The 19,847-nt window shown below is 43.9% G+C and overlaps 1 protein-coding gene and 1 long non-coding RNA gene across 4 annotated transcripts in view; one reads left to right on the top strand and one right to left on the bottom strand.

Moving 5' to 3' along the window:
- Window positions 1-478: 478 nt before the first annotated feature.
- Window positions 479-2,234, bottom strand: LOC141584611 (uncharacterized). Its single transcript, XR_012517764.1, has 3 exons — window positions 2,210-2,234; window positions 666-941; window positions 479-561 (listed from the first exon to the last, which is right to left on the bottom strand). It is a non-coding gene; the product is annotated as an uncharacterized LOC141584611 (long non-coding RNA).
- ZEB2 (zinc finger E-box binding homeobox 2) overlaps window positions 753-19,847 on the top strand; it is a 132,632-nt gene continuing 113,537 nt past the window's right edge. The window contains exons 1-2 of one of the 3 annotated variants that reach the window (XM_003921992.4): window positions 753-837; window positions 3,366-3,507. In XM_003921992.4, coding sequence (XP_003922041.1) covers window positions 3,435-3,507 — 73 coding nt within the window. In that variant the 5' untranslated portion in view covers window positions 753-837; window positions 3,366-3,434. Of the gene's footprint in view, window positions 838-2,403; window positions 2,493-2,915; window positions 3,174-3,365; window positions 3,508-19,847 lie in introns of those variants that run through there. The other 2 variants (XM_010330374.3, XM_074399727.1) reach the window with 2 other exon arrangements.

Here is a 19,847-nt window from a genome sequence, read left to right on the forward strand (position 1 = left end):
TTCTGGCTCTGGTACCTAAAAAGAACAAAAATAATAATAATAAGAGAAAGGGCAGATAATTTTGTTCCAGAAAAGCAGTGCTGAGATATCCACACAATTTGATGTGCATCTCAAATCTGATCATTAGAGATATCTGTACAAGAAGAGACGATCTGGATTTGAGATTTGAGGACCCGGGATCTTTCCCTTTAACTTTCGCCCCTTAGAGTTCTCCAGTTCTGTGAATGGTGTGCACGGTTTTCCGCCCTGTACTCTGTAGGATTTAGTGATGAGGATAATGATGCCAAAGGCTTGACGGGCGGGGGGGGGTGGGGGGGGTGGAGAAGGGAGGGAGGGAGGGAGGCGAAGGCGAAAGGGAGGGAGAGAGGAAGGGAGGGAGGTGGAATTTCATTTCTTCCACTAAAGCGTTTGCGGAGACTTCAAGGTATAATCTATCCCAGATCCTTTCCCAGAGAGAAACTTGGCGATCACGTTTTCACATGATGCTCACGCTCAGGGCGCTTCAATTATCCCTCCCCACAAAGATAGGTGGCGCGTGTTTCAGGGTCTCTCGTCTCTCTCCTACAGAAAAGAAAAAGAAAAAAATGTCATTAGAAGAGGCGTAACACGTCAGTCCGTCCCCAGGTTTGTGTTTCCTGGAGTGGCCGAAAGAGATCAGTTCTAACCTGCTCCGCAGGAATAACGGTCCTGCCTCCCGACACTCTTGGCGAGGTTTTTGTACAGTTTGCTCCGGGAGCTGTTTCTTCGCTTCCACCTTTTTCTCCCCCACACTTCGCGGCTTCTTCATGCTTTTTCTTCTCACCATTTCTGGCCAAAACTACAAACAAGACTTCGCAGGTAGGTTTTTTTTTCCTCCCCTTTTCTCTCATTTTATCCCTTTTTGGTGTGCTCGTCCTCCATCCTCCTTTTCTAATTTTCTCGTTTTGAGTGGGGATGTGAGTCTGAAGTGAGAAGGGGTGTCCGTGGGTAGGAATTTCAGGTGGGTTTAGCTCCTTTATGGAAAGCTTTTCCCAAGAGTGGCTTCTTCGCTTTCTCTTACACACACACTCTCTCTCCTTGCTTTTCTCTCCTTTTTTCCTCCCCCAAATAATTTCCCCTGTACCTGTCCATTCAGGTAAACAAAGGTGCCCTTTGCTATCCAGCCTAGGAAAAGTTTTATTGAGAATTATATGGCTGGAATAAAAACTCATCAAGGGGAGAGGTCCTGCTCTATTTTCGCATCTAGTTCCAATTCATTATATTCAGCAATTAGGACTTGGCAAATACCTGTTAATAATTACAAAACTTGGTCAGTTACAGACCTAAAAATTCGAGGGCAATTCTGTCTCTTAGACATGGCAGTTCATCCTCTCCCACCGAGAAGGCTGTTTTCTAAGCAGAAAGTTGTCTGTTTTTGTCTGCTTAGCGAGTTTCATTTCTTTATTTCATTCTTTGTGTGTGTATGTGTGTGAAGTAACACCTCACTTCTGTGATTATAAATAAAGAAGTGAAAGTCCTCATGGAACTTGAGTCGTTCACCAAAGTGGAGGGTGGGGGGGGGGGCACTACAGCTGGGAAGAAAACTGCTGTCAGGATATCAGGGTATTAAATTAGGATAACTTTTAAAATTGTATTTTAAATGGCAAAGTAATATAAACCTGAATTTAATAGAAGACACATACACACATATATCCCATTCCATACTTTGGCACTGAAAAGTCGAGAGAGAGATAGCAGGAGTTCCCAGGAAAAGTGATGAGCCCGGCTAACATGAATGTGTTTATCTCCCACCTACTGATATATTTTACATGCTCCCCCTGTAATGATGAAGGTAAGATTACTAACTCCAGACTTAGGAGTAACAGGCAAAGATAAAGTTTACAGCACAAATGTCCTGTCTCTCTCACACACAGACATGCTCATAAAACTAGCAACTTACTTTATTAAACATGTATTTATATGCAATCGTGTGTCTCAGGGTGAATACAGACAGGCCAACTGTTTCATCCCAGACACTTGTGTGACCATTTCTTTATTTCAGGATATCCCCCAACAATTTCAAATCAATAGGACAAGAAAAGAAATGATAAAATGTGTCAAACTTTAATTAAAAGTCTCCTACTATGTATGCCTAGGTAAATTTAAGGTGCTTTCTAAAATATCCACTTCCCTTTCTCTCTGCCCCCCGCCCTTCACCCCTCTCAGCAAACGTGTGGAAACTGATACTCACTTTCCAGGTTTTCTGCAAAGCTTCGAGCACAGGAGACAATAGGTGCGGGGCGTAAGGACTGAGTATGTCCGGCATAGAAAGGGTTAATGGCCCTTGTGTTACAGTTTGCATCTGTTACATCTTTTATAGCCCCCTGTTTAAACTAATCCTCGAGGCACAGCATCTTCCCTACCTCCACCGAGTTTTCAGGATTCTCCTCCTCTCCTGCCTGCCTCCGAGTTTCCCCTTCTCCAAGTTTTGACAGTTTCAGCTGAAAAAATGCAGCGCCTCTCTCGATTTTTAGGTACAAAAGTTTCGAAGCCAGAAAGGATACGATCATTTAGTAGAGCTTAAAAGTATTGCCGTAGCGGTTGGACTTTCTCTTTCCTTTCTTGAGGGAAAAAAAATTTTTTCTACTGGAACTATTTAAGGGAACCAGAGTGGGGGAGCATGTGTGTGAGTGAGGTGGGGTAAAATACTTAAGTAAATATTGTCAAAGTGGCGGGGGTGGGGGGGTAAGGGACAGTGTCCAAAGAGGCTTATAATTATATTTCTTATTGCGGCGTAAAACGGGAAATCTTAATTTGGGGGCGGGGGTGGGGGAAGAGACAGTGCCTCGATAAACTCCGAAAGGGGAGGGGAGGGGGCGCCGGGCGAGTGGGCTTCCTATAATTACTATTATCAATTTGCCCGAGTGTGCTTCATCCAGGGGGCTGTTTCGCCTTGTTTGTTTGTTTGTTTCCTCTGGGAAATGGGGGTGGGGGGGGATGAGAAAAGATGAGAGCGAAAAGAAAACCTCACCTCACCCCAACTTCCCGAGCCGGGGGGCTGAGGACTTTTCGGAGGAAAGGGTCCGCCTAGCCCTGAGTCAAGCGGTCTTACTGTACCGCCGTGTGCATTCCCTCATACGGTCAGGAGTTATGACTCATTTTGAAGATGTAATTCTTGTCTCTCTGATCCCCTCGCGGGTGCTACACACCAAACAGTAACAAACACAAAGCGCCTCGGGGCCAAGGCTGGGGGTGGGGGGCGGGGAGGGGGCCGCCGAAGTTTCGCTTTGGCGTTGGGGGGCGCGGATGGGTGCTCGCCGGGGCCCTGGCCCGGCTCCCCTGGGCGGCCCGCGCGCGTTTCAATGGGCGCGGGCGATGCCCACATTGTCGCTGTGTTTGGTTGCTAGATCGAGCCTGCGTGCTGCCGAAGCAGGGCGCCGAGTCCATGCGAACTGCCATCTGATCCGCTCTTATCAATGAAGCAGCCGATCATGGCGGATGGCCCCCGGTGCAAGAGGCGCAAACAAGCCAATCCCAGGAGGAAAAACGGTAAGAAGCGGCCCGAACCAAACTTTTCCGGGCCACTCCGCGGCTCGAGACCCAGGGAGAAGGAGGGGGAAAGGGAAAAGGAACCGAGGCGGCGGCGGCGGCGGCGGCGCCCAGGGCTCCAGGGCGAGCCTCCCTCCGCGGCCGGCGCCGGAGCCCGGCGCGCGCGGCGGCTGGACCGGGGGGGAGTTGGGGAAGTGCCGGGCAAAGTGAGCGTCAGGCGCCCGGGGGATCCGAGCGCGGGGGTCCCGCGAGGGCCCCGCGCCCCCAGCCCCGCTGCCCCCCTCGAGCCCCTGCCTCCGCCCTCCCTCCGCCTCCGCCTCCCGCTCCGCTAGCGCCCGGCCCGCCGGGTCTCCGGCCGGGCTTCGGCAGCGTCCGGCGAGGGCAGGGCGGGGGCCCGGACGCCGGGTCGCGCAGGATCCCGGGGCGGGGGCAGGGGTGGCAGAGAGACTGCGAGGGCAGGAGAGGGGACCCGGGGCTGCGCCTCAGCGAGGCTGAAAGTTTCTTGCCGGAGTCGCCCGGCCGCCTCTCGGTGCGCCAAGTAACGGTCCGCGGGCAGCGGGGCCCGGCCCAGCGCGCCCAGACCCCGGGGTGGGAGGGACTCGGCCGGCCCCGCGCAGGGTCCGGCGGGGTCGGTGACGGCTCGGGGATGGGTGACTCCTCTCCAGCAGGCTCTGGCCCCCCAGGCCGGGGACGCTAGGAGTCGCAGGGCGCAACGAGACTTTTCTCGGCAGTTTGTACATGGTCTGGAGGAGCCCGTTATCCAGGCTGAGTCAGGAAGGAGGAAGGAGATGGGGGTGCGAAGGGCACACGCAGATCCGAGGTGGGATATTAAAGCGGGGGGGGGGGGTGACAGTTTGGTAGGTCCATCTTGGAGAGAGCCAAAGAAGGGACGCGGGGGGGTGGGAGGAGAGAGAGAAACAGAGGAAGAGCGAGAGAGAGAGACCCCCTAGGTACTACCCCAAACAAAATCGTGGGAATAAAAGGGAAAAGTGATTGGCAAGAGCGCGGAAGGCGCCTGGGGGAGGGGAGAGGGCTGGAGACTAGCTAGGGTGCCGGGGGGGGGGCGGTGGGGGAGCTGACGGAGGATAACTGAGTTTAAAAAGAAAGAAACCAACCCCCGAAAACAAACAAGCGAACGAGCGCCAGCCCAGACTCGGAAAGGAAACTTCTCGCTCCCCTCGCTCTCAGCCGGATCATCCGGCGCGGGGCCGCGTAGACGCTCCCGAGGCAGGCGCGGGGACGCAGCGACCACCCGGCCTCCCGGCCTCCGCAGCCCCAGCCCGCGCCTCGAGGGGACCGCCCGGGCTCACTTGGAGCAACTTTCCTCTAGAGAAGACAATTGTGCGCGCCCCTGGCCTGCCCCAGAGCTGCGCGGCGCGGGGAGGGGGCGGCTGGGGGCGCAGTGTGAGGTGCTGGAAGGAGCAAAACACAAAGACGAGAGAATTTTGATTAGAGACAAATGATGCTTCTCTCTCTCTCTCTCTCTCTCTCTCTCTCTCTCTCTAGGTTTTGTGTGTGTATACGCGTGTGTGTGCGTCTGTGTGTCTTTTGCTTGTTGTGGTGGAGGTGTCGAGCCATATGGGGGAGTGATAGAGGAATTTTAGTCAGAAACTGTTCGTTACGTTATCCTGCCTTTCTCCTTTGTGCTGTCTTTGATCTATTTGCTTGGCTTAGTATTACAGAAAAACAAGTACAATAATATATTCCGAGCTGCTTCCCCAAGATTCAGTTCAAGCTGCTGCTTTTTAAGTCTCTCCCTCTCTCTTTCTCCCTCTCCCTCTCTCTCTTAATTTAATTTTTTTTTGCACTCTGGTGTCTGGCATTATTTAAGGTGGTCCTTACACAGGAGACCTCCCCTTCCCAATCTCTGAGTAATTTAGTAGACACTAAAATTACACCTAATGTCCCCCTCTCCTCTCTTGTGTTTCCTCTGTTCCTTTTATTAAATGTTGGTTATTGATTTTCTAAAATCAATGTCTGTTGTGGGGCTTCCCCCCCCCCCTTACAAGTATCTAAAGCACGTTGCTGATCAACTGGATAACAAAAGCTTTGTGTCAAGGAGGCTTTTCCCCCTTCTCTTAAACAATTTTTTTTTTTTTTTTTTTTTTGAGAGAAAAGAGAATGAGATTTAAAACAAGGCTTCCAGAAGTATTCTTTTGCAGGGAAGACTATTTAAGGTGTGCGTTTCTTCTTGCCTTCCTCCTTCCATCTCCTTCGGGATTTTGCCAGCGATGACCAGCCTGGCCCCAGCAGCGAGGTCAGGCCAGAGCCCAGGACTAAGGAAATAGAGGGATCCCGGCTTCCTGGGAACCCCTGGGGGACCTGGCAGAGAGGGAGGCCAGTTGGGGGCTTCGCAGGTGGAATGAAGTGCCAGAGATGTCCGCAGTCATGGACACTGCAACCATTTCCCCTCCACCCCGCCACTAACTTGGGAGAAGCCTCCACATTCCGAAGTGGAAAGTTGAATTGCACATTTTAAGGCGTTTAGCCCAGATCCTACACACTTAACATCAAGTCTGTCTATTGCTTACAGCTTCTCTAACTTTGACTGTTACCTGTCTCCTTTTCCAAATAATCTATGGGAAAACATGCTGTATATTGGTTACTTGTCAGTGTTTTTCACTGGGTTTAATCTGACTGAGCAATGTTCTGGTTTTGAGAAGCAGGTAGAAGTGTACTACCACCCCCACCTCTTTTTCATTTTCTTTCTCATCAAACACGTATCCAATGCCTTTCCCTTTGGGAATTGCTAGGATTTATCTGAACTGAGTGGATTTTTCTTCTTTCCTGGATTCATGGAAAAGATGTCACTTTTGAGCTTGTGTCTTTGCTGATAACACTAAATATGATGATGCTTATCAAAATCATATAGAAATTCTTGGAAAGAAATAATGGCAATAATAATCATAGAAGTAGAAGCTGCAAGAAAAAAAAAGAAAAGATGGTCATCCAGGAACCTAGAATGGCACTTTATATAATTTTAATGAAGTCAACAGTGTATATATAGACTAAGGCGACAGGAGATAAAATGTGTAAAGCAGTGTGTGTGTTTGAAAGGCTGGTCAAGAACGTGGGTTAGAAGACAATGCTGTGCACATTTATTAAAAAGCAAAGGAGAAGGAGGCAGTTGAAGGAAAAGAAATGTACAAAGAGAGAAACAAGTATCTAAAATACAACCTTCCAGATTCTCAGGCTAGCAAGATGCCTGGCAAAGGCAGTGCCAGGGACAAGTTAACCCATAACAGGCAGGCAGTCTCCTTTCCCCCACATGGAAAGGATGAAATCTCTTCCCAGAAAATAAGATGTGCAGGAGGAAACAGGGAGTGGGGTGAGGGGGAAGGAGGCAAAAAGCGAGTTGCCCGCAGACAAGAATGTGTGTCGGTTTCAAGAAAGTTCAGTCAGATGATCCTGTCGCCTGACTCACTTTGTAACACTTTCACTGAAGCTGGAGAGGAGGGGGAAACCCAGCCCCCCCCTTTTTCTTTCCCCTGATTATACCCCACTATCTCCACCACAGCCTTGGAGTCAGAAATGAGCTCTCGGAGCGGGGGATGCCCTGCTGCTGCTTGCCACCGATGCGGCCCATTTGTAACTTGCAAAGTTTGTTGCCTTTGCCCCTGATTTGGGCATCGGGTGCTGGGATGCTCCTGCTTCCCTCCTGCCTCCCATGGAGCTCAGGAAGAGGGGCTGCCTCCCCAGCCCGCCGCCTTCCAGCATCAGCCTCTGAAAAATCTCACAGACACATGCGCTTTGTAGCAAAAATCAAATCCGGAAAGGAATTGATTCAGAGAAAGGAATAAAGTTGTCTTTTCAAGGAAAACTGAATTAGGAGGAGAGAAAAAGGAAATAAGGGAAGGAAAGAAAAGTTAAACTTGATTTTTCTCCAGAGTTTCCACTAAAGGGTTGGGGACAGTGTGAAGGAGAATGGGAGCTTTTTACAAATGCCTTTGGTCTCTGATTTTCAGTGGCAAAGAACAGGGACCAAGTTAAATGTTCTCAGAGCTTTGGATCCTAGAGGAGAAACAATCAGAAGAGCAGAAATGATTATCTCTATTTAAAATAAGCCCTCACTCTACCACTTCCTTAAAGGAGTGGAGGTGCTGGTGGTGATGCAATGAGGGACGGAGAAGTTGCTCCCGTTTCAGAGATGCTTAAATGAAAAGGAAAGAAAATGCAGTCAACCCCTTCTCCAGAAGGTGACTCCTAGCTCTCCTCCTTGAGAGGTGAAGTTGGAATGAAGCAACAAGAGTCTCACACACTTAAGCAGGGAAGTTTCCTTCGGATCACAGTCAGTCCAGACTTGCTTATCTTTGCCAAGTGTGGAAATCTTTGGCAAGTAGCTTTCTTCGTAAAGTTGATGAGCTTATAGGGAGCCTGTTTTGCTGACTCTCAAAGCACTCAGGCAGCTTGTGTGGCAGGTACCAGTTCTGAGGGCACTCCAAAGATATCCATCTCCATCCTTTTTTCTCTATGGAGATCTTCTGCAAGTTTTGTCACGCTGCACACACACAAGGCTGGGGGCAACGTATCTAGGCTGATATTATTTGTTTTATTTTGGTCTGGAAAAGCTAAGTCAATTGGGGTAGAAACATGCTTTCCTTCGTAGCAGAGCCAGTAGGCTGGTGGTGTCCATAGGGTAACAGTCCACCGGGAGTAAGGGTGGGCTGAGGATTTTAAACTTTGCATTGTTTCTCTGTTGCCCAATACAAATAAATTCACATCTTCAAGCATTTGTTTTCAAATAGGGTAAAACCAAGATTAAAGTTCCCTGCTCAACTGCTGTGTCATAGGCTTCAGTGTTTCCCTTCTTTCTTAATTTGCTTAAAGAAAATTCCAAGAGGTTATTAAAGACCCTAATGCCATGTTAAGAATATTTCCTGGTAAAAATGTGTGTCTACCCCGAAGGTAGGGAAGGAGGGAGTTGCTAGCCTCTCTAGCAGTGCCGCGTTTATTCTAAGATGTGGGAGATTCTTTTCCTTGCAACAGTTTTTGTCATCTGCATTCTTCCAAGGCTTTTAAGGTGCATTTTCTTCTGTGTGAAAGGAAATTCTTTGTCCTTTTCCTCTCCAGCACCGTGGCTTCCCAAGGTAGACACTATTTTGTGCCTGTCACAGAGAGAGGGAGTGCAGGTTTGCAATGCTCACAGACAATTGATTGTCTGCCCTAATGTGTTTCATTTACATGTTTATAACGTCAATGGTGCTGGGGTGTCCACTGTACCATTCATTCCCGCATTCCCACAAGGGGGCAATTGTCTGAATAGCCAAGTCAGACACCTTTTTGATTGCTCTTTGGTTGTCTTTTCAGAGCAAAGAGATAAAGGAGGAAAATCTGTGATGCAGAAACACTAGTTGAAAATATACAGAATTAAATGTCACCACAAAAGCAGATGTTAACATAAGCCCAAATATGCTTTTTAGCCAAGATGTGAAGGTTGAAAAAAAATAATTCAGAGCAGAGGGAAGGATGATTTAAAGCAATAAGTATAGCCCTATTCCCCCTCTTTATTTCTTTTCTGTCTTTAGCAATCAGAAGGTGAAATGTAATTTTCCTTTTCATTTTTAAGCCTTGAAACATCTAGGCACCTCCTCATTATTTGTATGTTTGCTGTGATTTGTGAATTTTGTATATATTTACATAGCTCTGTTTATGTCAACAGCATCAGCTTACCACTTGGAAAATCTATTGAATGACTATTTGGGCTGTGGGGAGTGTAAACTTTTAAAAAGTAAGATCCAAGTATTTCTTCATCAAGCAGTTTTAAAAAGGAAGACGATAATAATCAGTAGGCTACATGGAAGCCTTTGCCTTCATAGCTATGTGCCAAATACTTTTATCTTGGGTGACAGTCATGTCAGAGCGAAAGCTCTCAGGAAAAGTGTAACTAGTAGTTACAAAGTAAATAAAGGATTTCGTTTTAAGGTGTTCTGTAGTGTTTTTATACTGTGTGTGTGTGCGCGTGTGTGTGTGTGTGTGTGTGTATTGTCTTGTGTTTCCTCTGAGGGAGGTAAAAGGAGAACCCATCCCTGCCTGTGTCTTTTGGCTTTTCTCTTCTTTTCGTTCTGCCCTACATATCACACATATATGTAGCCCACATGAATACACCTGTTTAAAAGAAAATCACAGTTCAGATGGTGCCTTGCTGGTTCATTTAGGAAACGCAGTTATTAGAAGTTGGTCTGATTTCGCGTGTGGTCCATGAAGAGAGAAAATACCAACTCTTGTGTCATCTAGTGGGAGGCAAACGGGGGAGGGGGAAAGTTTTATAATTTTGTAGTAAATTTGAGAGGGGGAAAAAATCGCCAGTCTGTGAAAAGCTTTTTGCCTCTCCGGGAAGACACACACACACAGTAGCTGCACCGTTAGCTGAACCCCTGACACGGCGGTCTTTTCAATGCCTTAGGTATGATTTCACTTTCGCTCACATCAATGCTGACCTGAATGCCTTTCATATCTGATCCGCTGTGTCTCTCCCAGTAAACATCCCCTGAGGGGAGAACAAAGAAAGGAGCTCTTCTTCTTCTTAATCACAATTCAGCCCTTTCACCGCCGGCAGGCTCCATTTGCATTCTGCCACAGAAAGCCAAGATGAAAAGAAAGAGAGAGAGAGAGAGAGAGAGAGGGAGAGAGAGAGAGAGGCAGGCACAGGGTAGTAGCTGAGTAAAATAACTTAGGTGTTTGTGGCTGTTTGTTGGGCTTCCCCTAGTTACCAGCCTTATATAGCTGATGCTCCACCAGGCCCTGTCCCTCCTGACAGGCATATAGTGTTACAAGATGGCATGCCTGTACTATTCATGGCCACCCGCTCAACACTTGAGGTAAAAAGTGTCAGGAGGGGATCCAGTTCTCCCCCAGAAGCCTGTTAGATTTGGGGTCAGGTGTGTGGACTTCCCGCCTTTGAGTGCTGCCTGCGATTTGGCTTTAATAAGTCTGATTGTTTACCAGCAGACCAGAGAGGTGAAGGCCCTGGGCGTGGGAGGGACAGGAGAGCTGCAGACTGGGCCCCTTGGTCTGGTTTCAGTGACGGGTGCTCACACCCAGCCTGAACACACTGATAAATCCTCAGGAAAACTGGAAAAGACTTTCCCATTTTTCCCCCTGACTTTTTATGATAATTCATATTTTCAAATGAAAGGGGAAAAAAGCCAAGAAGAAACTCTCAAATGAGCCAAAAAGGAAAAAAAAAAATTCTCTGAAAAGAATTTTAGGGGGAAAAGTTGTGCTATTTTAAAAAGCTTTGAGGGCTGTAAAGTGCCACGTTTTTCACACCTTCTCCATACTTTTTTTTCAGATTTTTTTAGTATGTTTAACATTTGTGAGATGACAGCCTTTTTGTATCTCAAACTGGATGCTTCAAGATTTGTAGGGAGGGGTTGGTGGTATTCACGTTCTCTTGTGAGAGAAAGTTTGTGCCTAAAGGCCCCTTCTTCCTGGGAACTGTTTAAACCCTCGCAGGCAGACCTGTCAGGTTTTACTGTGTCATTTGCCACCATTTTCAACATGCAAAAGTAACATGCAGTTAATGGTATGAGAATGAGACCACAGCCAGAGCAGGAACCTCTCGTGACAACTTTTCAGCGACATTATCTTGCTCCTAGACTGTCTTGTCTCTTTCTTCCCCTTTCTGAAACCACTTTTGAGATGCCAGTTTTCTCCCAACAATTAGATTAAGGATACAGTGCTCTCACACACATGCACCACATGCCCATGCACACACGCACACGCACGCGCGCACACACACACACACACACACACACACACAACTTTGGAAGTGCCATTTCTTCCAACAGCAAAGTGAATGATTTGAAACAGGGGCTTTTCCAAGTCCTTGTGGCAGATTTCACTTTTAAGAGCAAAACTAACGGATATATTAGAAGTTGTATGCGAACATGTGACACAGATTCCTGATTTTTTTCTTTTTCCCAGAAGATTTACAGAATTTACAAAAAGAGATTATCCCTACACCTTCCACCCCTCCTATCTACCCCCATGACCCAAGCAATGAAGGATTTAGGCAGATTTACTTCAGTAAACACCTTTGGACACTTGGGGGGAAAGTGGGAGTCTGTTTGCAAAAGGAGGCTTTTGTTAAGTGAGGTACCGGGATAATGCTTTACCAGGCAGCTGTGATATTAACCTACCCAGCAATGCGGGAACACTCTTTAACTCTTTGAGTGCCTGGCCCCTTGCGCTCAGCAGATAAAATCCCGGCTCTCCAAAGACACTCAGAATTCTGGCTCTAGCAGTTTATTATTCAGACAAGTCTTATAGGCATGAAAACTGTTCAAGCTTTTAAAACAATGTGGTTTAATTAGATGAGGTGGACTTACATTGCTCATAAGCCCTCCAAATGGTGGTTTATAATTGGCAAGGAAAAAAAAAAGATAAAAAAAAGGAATCAAGGCAGCACATTAAAAATTCCAGGAAATATCTTTAGAAAAGCTATTTTCATTTCTAGCTTTTAAAATATTAGACTACGGTAGCTAGAGGGAATGAAGCAGCTGGGGCCTCTCTCCTTCCTATAAAAGACACCAGAAGTTTGTGATGAAGAAAGGGGCTTCAACTTGAAAGCTGTAAGAAGCCAGTTTGGACAGTGATATGATCTCAGCCTTCACATCTTTTCAAGGGGGAAATACTGCCTATCTGTCCGAACCTGGGAGGTCATGTGAACCTCAGAGTCAGGGCCTCAGGCTGGCCGTTACCAGCTTGAGACTTTCCAAAGCAAGCAGACAGACATTTATGAGGAAGGAGTTAATGGTTATTTTTTGCTGGGCACAAGAATAACTTTACAGGTGTTGCATTTGGGCTTAAATAAGATTGCCTTATTTAGTTTCGAAAAAAGAGTGTAGGTGTCAACATTCGAGCAGCCACAAATGTGTGAGAAAGTAAAGGGTATGAGACATGACGGAATTAAAGGTGTTTGCTATGTTGTTACACCGTGTGTCAGGCTGCAAGCTCCCTTTGTCACAGCCTCCTGGTGATTTGACAGCGCAGATCTACTTCCCTTCTAGGTGAGACAGCATTTTTAAACTGGAGTTATAAATATGGTACACCCTTCGAGTTGCACCCTGCCTCCCAGATCCGTGAATCCTATTTGAAAGCATCCTGCCCTAAGACACAATGAACAAATGCCCGTATACAAGGGGGCTGTGGGCTCAGGGGCCTGGGCAGCGCCAGCATCACAGTAGCTGGCATTGACTGTTGTTTGGCAAGAAGGTCCTCTGCCAAATCATCCAATAATTAAGTTTTATGTTATTTGTATGAACGACCAAGCATGCAGTATTCCTTTTCAAATCAAAGGGAGGCTTAAAATTACTTTTTGAACACTTTCAGACCATGGTCAGGTCACAGTTTGGGGGCTGAATTAAAATGATCTCATTCATGATCTAATTGAGGTTGGCAAAATCTTAGCAGTAGCAGGAGTACATAAATATAAATCAAAGACCAAAATTTAGCAAATCATATCATTTGCTAGAAATCTGCTCATGAATTATTCTCCGATTGCCAACCCAGAAGTTAAACTTTGTCTCCCCTCAGCAACAGTAACTGCGCATATTTTTTCAGGCTTCTGACAGGAAAGTTAGAGGAGCTGAAAAGAGAAAAGAGAAGGAGGATGATCACTGTGTCATCAGATATTGTGCGTTTGTGACCCAAGAAACTATGAGAGCTGATAAAGCCATGTACATTTACAATGGGTGCTGCAGCCTTGGTTGGAAATTAATGTGGGTTTCTAAAAACCAGACTTTGGAAGAGCAGGCAGCACAGACACATTAAGAGTGTAAGGGAAGCAAATGTTTCAAGAAGGGTCTGATTGTACTTTGCTTTCATTTTTCAATTGAGAAATGTAATCATCATAATGATTCATGATTATTTACAAATTTTGTTCTGTTACTGAGCTGGGTATAGGGATTGAGATTTGAAGTAGTGGTTAGAACTAGAAGACAATACGAAGCTGTTAGTGTGCATATTCAGGTTACCTTTCATACTTTCTTTCTTTTTAATTTAACACTGCTATAAAATTAAGACTCCAAATAAGTTTTCCTATAATCCATGGGATTAAATGTCATATTCTATTGTATCTAATCCATTTTTAAGTTGTTCTAAATTTTTCTTGGTTGCTGTGTGTGATTTCATCATAAACCCACACAACACTTTACTATAAACTAGAAGAGGTCTAATTCTGCACTTGAATCTTTTGAAGTTAAAATTTTAAATCTTGTGTAAAAGAAGATATTCTTTTAATCAAACAGTAAACACAGAACTGGTCAGCTGGCGAACTTTGTATATCACAAATACATGAAAGTATATTTTTAAATCTTCAGGATAAAGCAAGGTGGAAACATTTTAAAATAATCTCAGGTGAGAGAGGTAGATGACTACATTCTTTTGGGAATAAGTAGTCATTCCTGATTTCCTAAAATGTATTCTACATTAAAAAAAAAAACACAACTGTAATGGATTTCTCTTTAATAGTTACGTTGCCCATATGACAACATAGTGATTTTTGTTCTCTATATACTGTTTCTTATTTTTTTAATAGTAATTAACTCTAGGAAAGGTACTCCTGACAAGGCATAGCTACTCCCTCCGCCCAAATAAGAAATAATCAGTAATAGATGAACAGATTAAAATATTGTGCTATATAAAATCTGAGGTTTTTTTCTCAAATTGATGAGTAAATTTCAAGAAATTCACTGCCCAAGTGATCTATAAATGTAATATATAGCTTTCACTGTTTCTTAGTTTAAGAAAATATTTATTGTCTTGTATATCCAAGTAACTGTAATCAAAGAAATTGCAATTGCCTATTCTTGGAAGTACCTAAGTTTCTATTTTAGACACCATGCACATCAATGGAAGTGTTTCACATCATGAGAATTCTCAGTTTTAAGAGGTGAGGTTTATATATAAGGAACTCAGTAAGCTGTGTTTTCATAATAAATAGACCTATTAAGAGGGAAACATCTCTGAGCAAAATGGTTGTCCTCTAAAGATTTCCCATCACCTTTGCTCTGCTGATGGGAATTTGAAAACTAAATACAGCCCGTGTGCACACATTCCCACACGCACACAAACACAAATGCACCCTAGGATCCAAACTCTGAGAATTTTCCTCTTTAACTTTCACTACAATCGTCTGGCTTGTGAATGAAATACACTTAAACAAAAATAGTAGAGGTGAGGAATTAATGTAGATTCTTGTTTAGTAGGATTTATTGTAGGGGAAAAATGTGTTCCCTATGCCACATGACTCTTATGAAACTTACACCTATTAATCTAAGCTTTAAGTGTATTATTTAGGATAAATTACTAGCTTTGTGCTTTTGTAATGTTTTCACCCATTTCCCTTCAGTATTACCAACCTTAACAGATTATCCTAAACTGATTGCAAATTGTTATGGTTTTAAAAACAGCATTCTGGAGTACTGAATAAAGATAGCATTTTAAAGTACTGTTTACAATATTTAGAAGAAAAAAGGGTGGGGGGAGATTTAAAACTATACTGAACACTTAGAAATGTGTGGAGTTTTTTATACTTGTGCAGATAATTGTGAGGTAGCCTTGCCCTGTGAAACCAAGACCACAAATGATACGTGTCAGTAGGTTCTTTGATAGGGCTTCTGGCCACAGTGTTTTTGTGCTGTCAAACTGCTATGTTGAACAAACACCTCCTCTGGGACAGAGTGATAAATGCAGAGACAGGCTGGCTTCAACCAGTCTCAGCAACCTCCTCAACCACACCCCCACTCCCAGCCCACCTCCCACCTCCCACAATCCAGCCACCTCCCACCTCACTTTGCCCCTTTACCTGAAATTGACATTTATATAGAGTTGCCCAGGATTTTTTGAAGTGTCAGTGGTGAGTAATTGTTGATACTCCCCAAATCTTATGAATCAGTACTCTGAAACTGCAGGCAAAGTCCTTTTTCTGGCAGGCTTTATCTAGTCTTTTTAAATGGAACTGGACTGAGCTTCTAAACTTTTGCCAAGTTGAACTTTTTCCACCTTTGCTTAATCACTTGAAAACCACTTGCTTTCCTTGTCTTTCCCCTAGTCGCTTAAGTTTTATTTTCTAATGTTCAAGCAATTACATTGTGCAACACAAACAAAATTTTGCCTTAAAAAATCCAAACACTATTACCTCCTACTTTTCACTTTCTAGCATTTTTTTAGGGCTAACATTTCAAATGTATAGTCAACTGGGTTTTTTTTTTTTTTTTTTTCTTCTTCTCTCTCGGAGCCATTATTCTCTGACTAAAACCTGTTTACTGGTGCCTTTGTGTGTGCGTTTTTTTCCCCTGACATTAAATGAATTTCCATCTTCTACTTCTGCAATCTCTAAGAAATAGATAAACCATTATATTTTTTCCCTGCTCGTATTTTAAAGTGGTGATCCTGACAGCAGGACGATTATTGCACTTTATGTTTTAGTGGATGTTTGCTGTTGCTAGTTACAGCAACACTTATCATAAGACAGCAAGAAAAGAGTAGTCACTGGTAATTAAAGTAATGAAATATTCATTTACTCTACCTTTTCTGTAGTCTCACAAATTAGGCTGCTACATTTAATGCCTGCACTGCCTCTGTTTTTATTATAATGGCAGCTTTCGCATCTGCAATTAGGACTAATTCTGACAGTTACAATTTCTGAGGGATGGTAAACAGTGAACGAGATGTGCAGCAGAGGTATTACACGTGAAAAGCCCTTGTCTCTTTAACCTTGTTGTTTTTTTTTTCTCGCAGAGGTTACCTTTTCCCGATGGTGCAAAATCGACTTGACATAACTGTTCATCAGTTTCAGGGTTTTCCCTGGAGGTATTTGCATCAAATCAGCCCAGTCAAGCTTCAAGTTGAAATTGGCAGGCCAGAAACTCACAGGGTAGAGACTGGAAAAGAGACAGCCAAAGTACAGGCAGCAAACTGACAGCAGCAGAGTGAAAGACAGAGGGGTGGGGGGAGGTTGAGAGCGAGAGCTTTTCAACTTTAGTGTGCGGGGGAAATCTCAGCTTCTCCTGTACTCATCTCAGCAGCACGGTATCCTGAAGGAGCTTGAAAGGTTGGGATTCAGCACACCTTCAACTGATTCTTACCATTAGGGCTCACCAGCCTTGCTCCGTGGGTTTGCTCTCACTTAATCTGATTGGATGCCTAAAGAGGAGTGGGCACACTTAATTAAACGGAAGGAAAGTTCCGAAGCACCTCCCCAGCACTTATTAAAGCTTGAAAGCCAAATCTCATGATCAGTGTTATAGGAGGAAATTAAGGTGGTTTGGTTTTGTTTTTTTTTTTTTCTAATTGTTAACTTGTAGGAAAGTGAACAATCCCTCTCTTTACCAGGTTTGTTTTGTCGGGGGTTCTCTTCTGAGCAGATTAAATGTTCACAGAGACTAGAGCTCAGGGGACTGTCCATTAAAAAGCTAATGCATTTTGGCTAACAAAAATCCAGTACAAGTAGCAAAAATTATATTTGAAGAGATACTCCTTTGCATAACATGGGTTCGCCAGTTCTGTGTGTCAAATAATGCCCTCTATCCTGATAACATAAGAACATGTATTAAGTTGTTTGAAAGGTCAAGAAGCGTGGCAAAACCTTAAAATATCTATCATACTCAACTTTTAGTCTCAACAAGGTCACGTTAAGAAAATTCCATGATTGCAAAACTTTTATAATTGCTTTTACAAAGAAAACAAATATGAAAAGTGTTTCCTTTGCCTGAGAACATTTTTTCCCCTTGATGTCTTTAAAAAAAAAATGTCATCCTTCCCCATCTCTTCTAACTTTGGAGTGGGAGGGGGCTGGTGTTTTTTACTAGATGATTTAAAATCCTCCTCACTTTCCAAGTAGACTTGGGGGTCGAATAAGCCCTTGCTTTCAAACCATCTTCTAGCTCTGTGTATGACAGGCATTGGCTGATCTGCTGATGCCCATTCGACAGGCACTGTTGAACTAAAGTGGTGTGACGGCACAGTTTTGTTAAGCTGTGAACAAAGGGCTGAAGATGCCTTGCTGGCATCATCCATGTGCATATTGGCCTTGTCACAGTTTTGCTTGATTTAATGCTCTGTTTATTCCTAGATATTAAAACTTAAATTCTGAACAATATGTTTTCAAATACTACATACCAACTTTATTTTAAAAGCTTTAACTTTGAAGACCCTAGGGTCCATTTGCTCATCCAGTTTCTGTGTAGCCAGCATTAAAACACAGTTTTGGAAATAAATAGATTGCCAGTAGCCTCTTAGCTGTTATCCATTTAAAAATGGGATTCCAGTCTTTAAAAGTCTTATTAGGATAAAAGATTTATTTTTCTTTGATCATTGGTTGAAAGTCATTATTTATTTCCAACACTGGATTGTCACATAAATTCCTAAGGAAGAGTTACCTTGTGTGTACATAGTGCAGTCAGAGTAGACTTTTTAAAATGACAAATTATATTCAGTAATAAAAGAAAGCATTTACAAATATCTGTAATGGTAGGCACATCACCACTGACAGAAAAAAAAAAATCAAAGGAGTTTATGTTGAAGGGAGCCCTGTTTAAGAGATAGCAGCAGAATTAAGATTGAGACTTAAAAATGAAATAATTGTTACGAAAATCCGTGTTCCAGAGGCAACAGCTTGCCCATCAAAAGAAATCTTAAGTTTGGTACTAAATTTAGATTCCAGTGCCCCGTTGAATGTGCCTTGAGCTTTATCTGTGCTTGCTTTTTGTTCCCCCTCTGCCTCTCTTTCCACTCTTCAGGTTTGCTTCAAGTGTTTGCTAAGAGATTAGTTAGCAAGTTTATATTGAGGAGGTAGCCATGGGAGGCAGCTCTCTGCTTGAAGGAACGCGCAGTGGGTCAGAGTGAGAAGATACAGGGAGCTGAGACTGACTAAGGCCTGGGATCAGGTACTTTATTTTCTCTCAAAGACAAACTGCCCGTAGAAAGGTTGGTGGGCTGGCATCTGCCAGCAGGAGCACAGATGTTACCACTTTTAGAAACTTCCAAACAAGCATTATTGCTGGAACAACTTTATGAAAAAAAAAAAATCTGCTGCCAGAATACTCCCATTTCATTATGTAAAGAGGCTATAATTTGAGATATTCAAGGTTATTTTTACCTCCATTCATAAAACAGCATCTTTCTTGAGAGCTGTTACGAGTTAGGTGAGGAAGGTGGCAAAGGAGAGAAAAATGCTCAGCAGCCTAAAAGTATTGCTGCTGCTAATAACCAGTGAGACTCCACCAAGAATCTGAAATAGAATCTCCAGGGTAAAACACATCCACGTTTCTTCCTGTATTAACCGTGCTTTCGTAGCAGTGAGTGAAATGAATTAATGAATTGCCCATTTTTTCTTTCAGTGGTAGTTTTGCTCCATGTTCACTTATACCAAATAATTCCCACAGCCAGAAAGGATGATACAGGTAGGGGTGGCTAGGAGAGAACAAACCTTTATTGCTAGATTTTACATCATGCTCGAGAAAGACGCTTGCAAACAGCATAGACGACAAGACACTCTGTGGCCTGTCCCCTTAGTTTCATGAGAAAATTTTGCCCAATCCCATAGGTAAGAACAAGATGTAGACATGTAATCTCCAACCTGGGGAAGGGAGCTTTTAACGTATTAATGGGGCAGATTCTTACTTAATATATGACGTGAATTTTAGCATCAGTTTGGGGTTTCCTATTAATACTTTGTTAGCAACTGTTTATGAAAGAGACAAACAGCGGTCCATCCAAATAGTCCTCCTCCCCCAACTCTTATCTCGATATTAACAGCTTTGTCCTGTCAGCTCATAACATTCTATCTTTAAATTGCTCTAAATGAAGCCATAACTCTAGTTATGTTTTGTAACAAATCCATGGCTGGGACCAACATGACTTCTCACCTTTTAATGAACTGTTCTAGTTTAGGATCTTCGAAGGAATCGAGTGTAAAAAGAAGCAAAGCAGGAGATGAAGGGGTCTCGTAAATAGTTTCCTTTGAACATCCACAATTGCTTACATGGCCTTTTCCCCTTTTTTCCAGGCTAGCAGAAATGGCCTAGCCCAGGACTCATCCAAGTGAGCACATTTCAGAACTACTCATTGGATGATTGGAGGGAGACAGAAGCCCTACGATACCAATGCAGTGTATTAATGGGGAAAGTTCCTGAGATTGGGAGTGGGTGTGACATTAGGCTAGGGCATTCCTGAAGGGCTCTAATTCATGTGAGAATAGTGAGTGTATATCTTCTAGCTATCAGTTAGCATAAGGTTTCATAAACAGGTACTGATGGCTCTTTCGCTCCCTACCCCCGCCATCCAATTTCTAGCTGAGTGAGGAACAGGCTCTGCTTCGTATAAATAAGATCTTT

This window comes from Saimiri boliviensis, chromosome 5, assembly GCF_048565385.1.
Source record: "Saimiri boliviensis isolate mSaiBol1 chromosome 5, mSaiBol1.pri, whole genome shotgun sequence".
Classification (NCBI taxonomy): Eukaryota; Metazoa; Chordata; class Mammalia; order Primates; family Cebidae; genus Saimiri; species Saimiri boliviensis.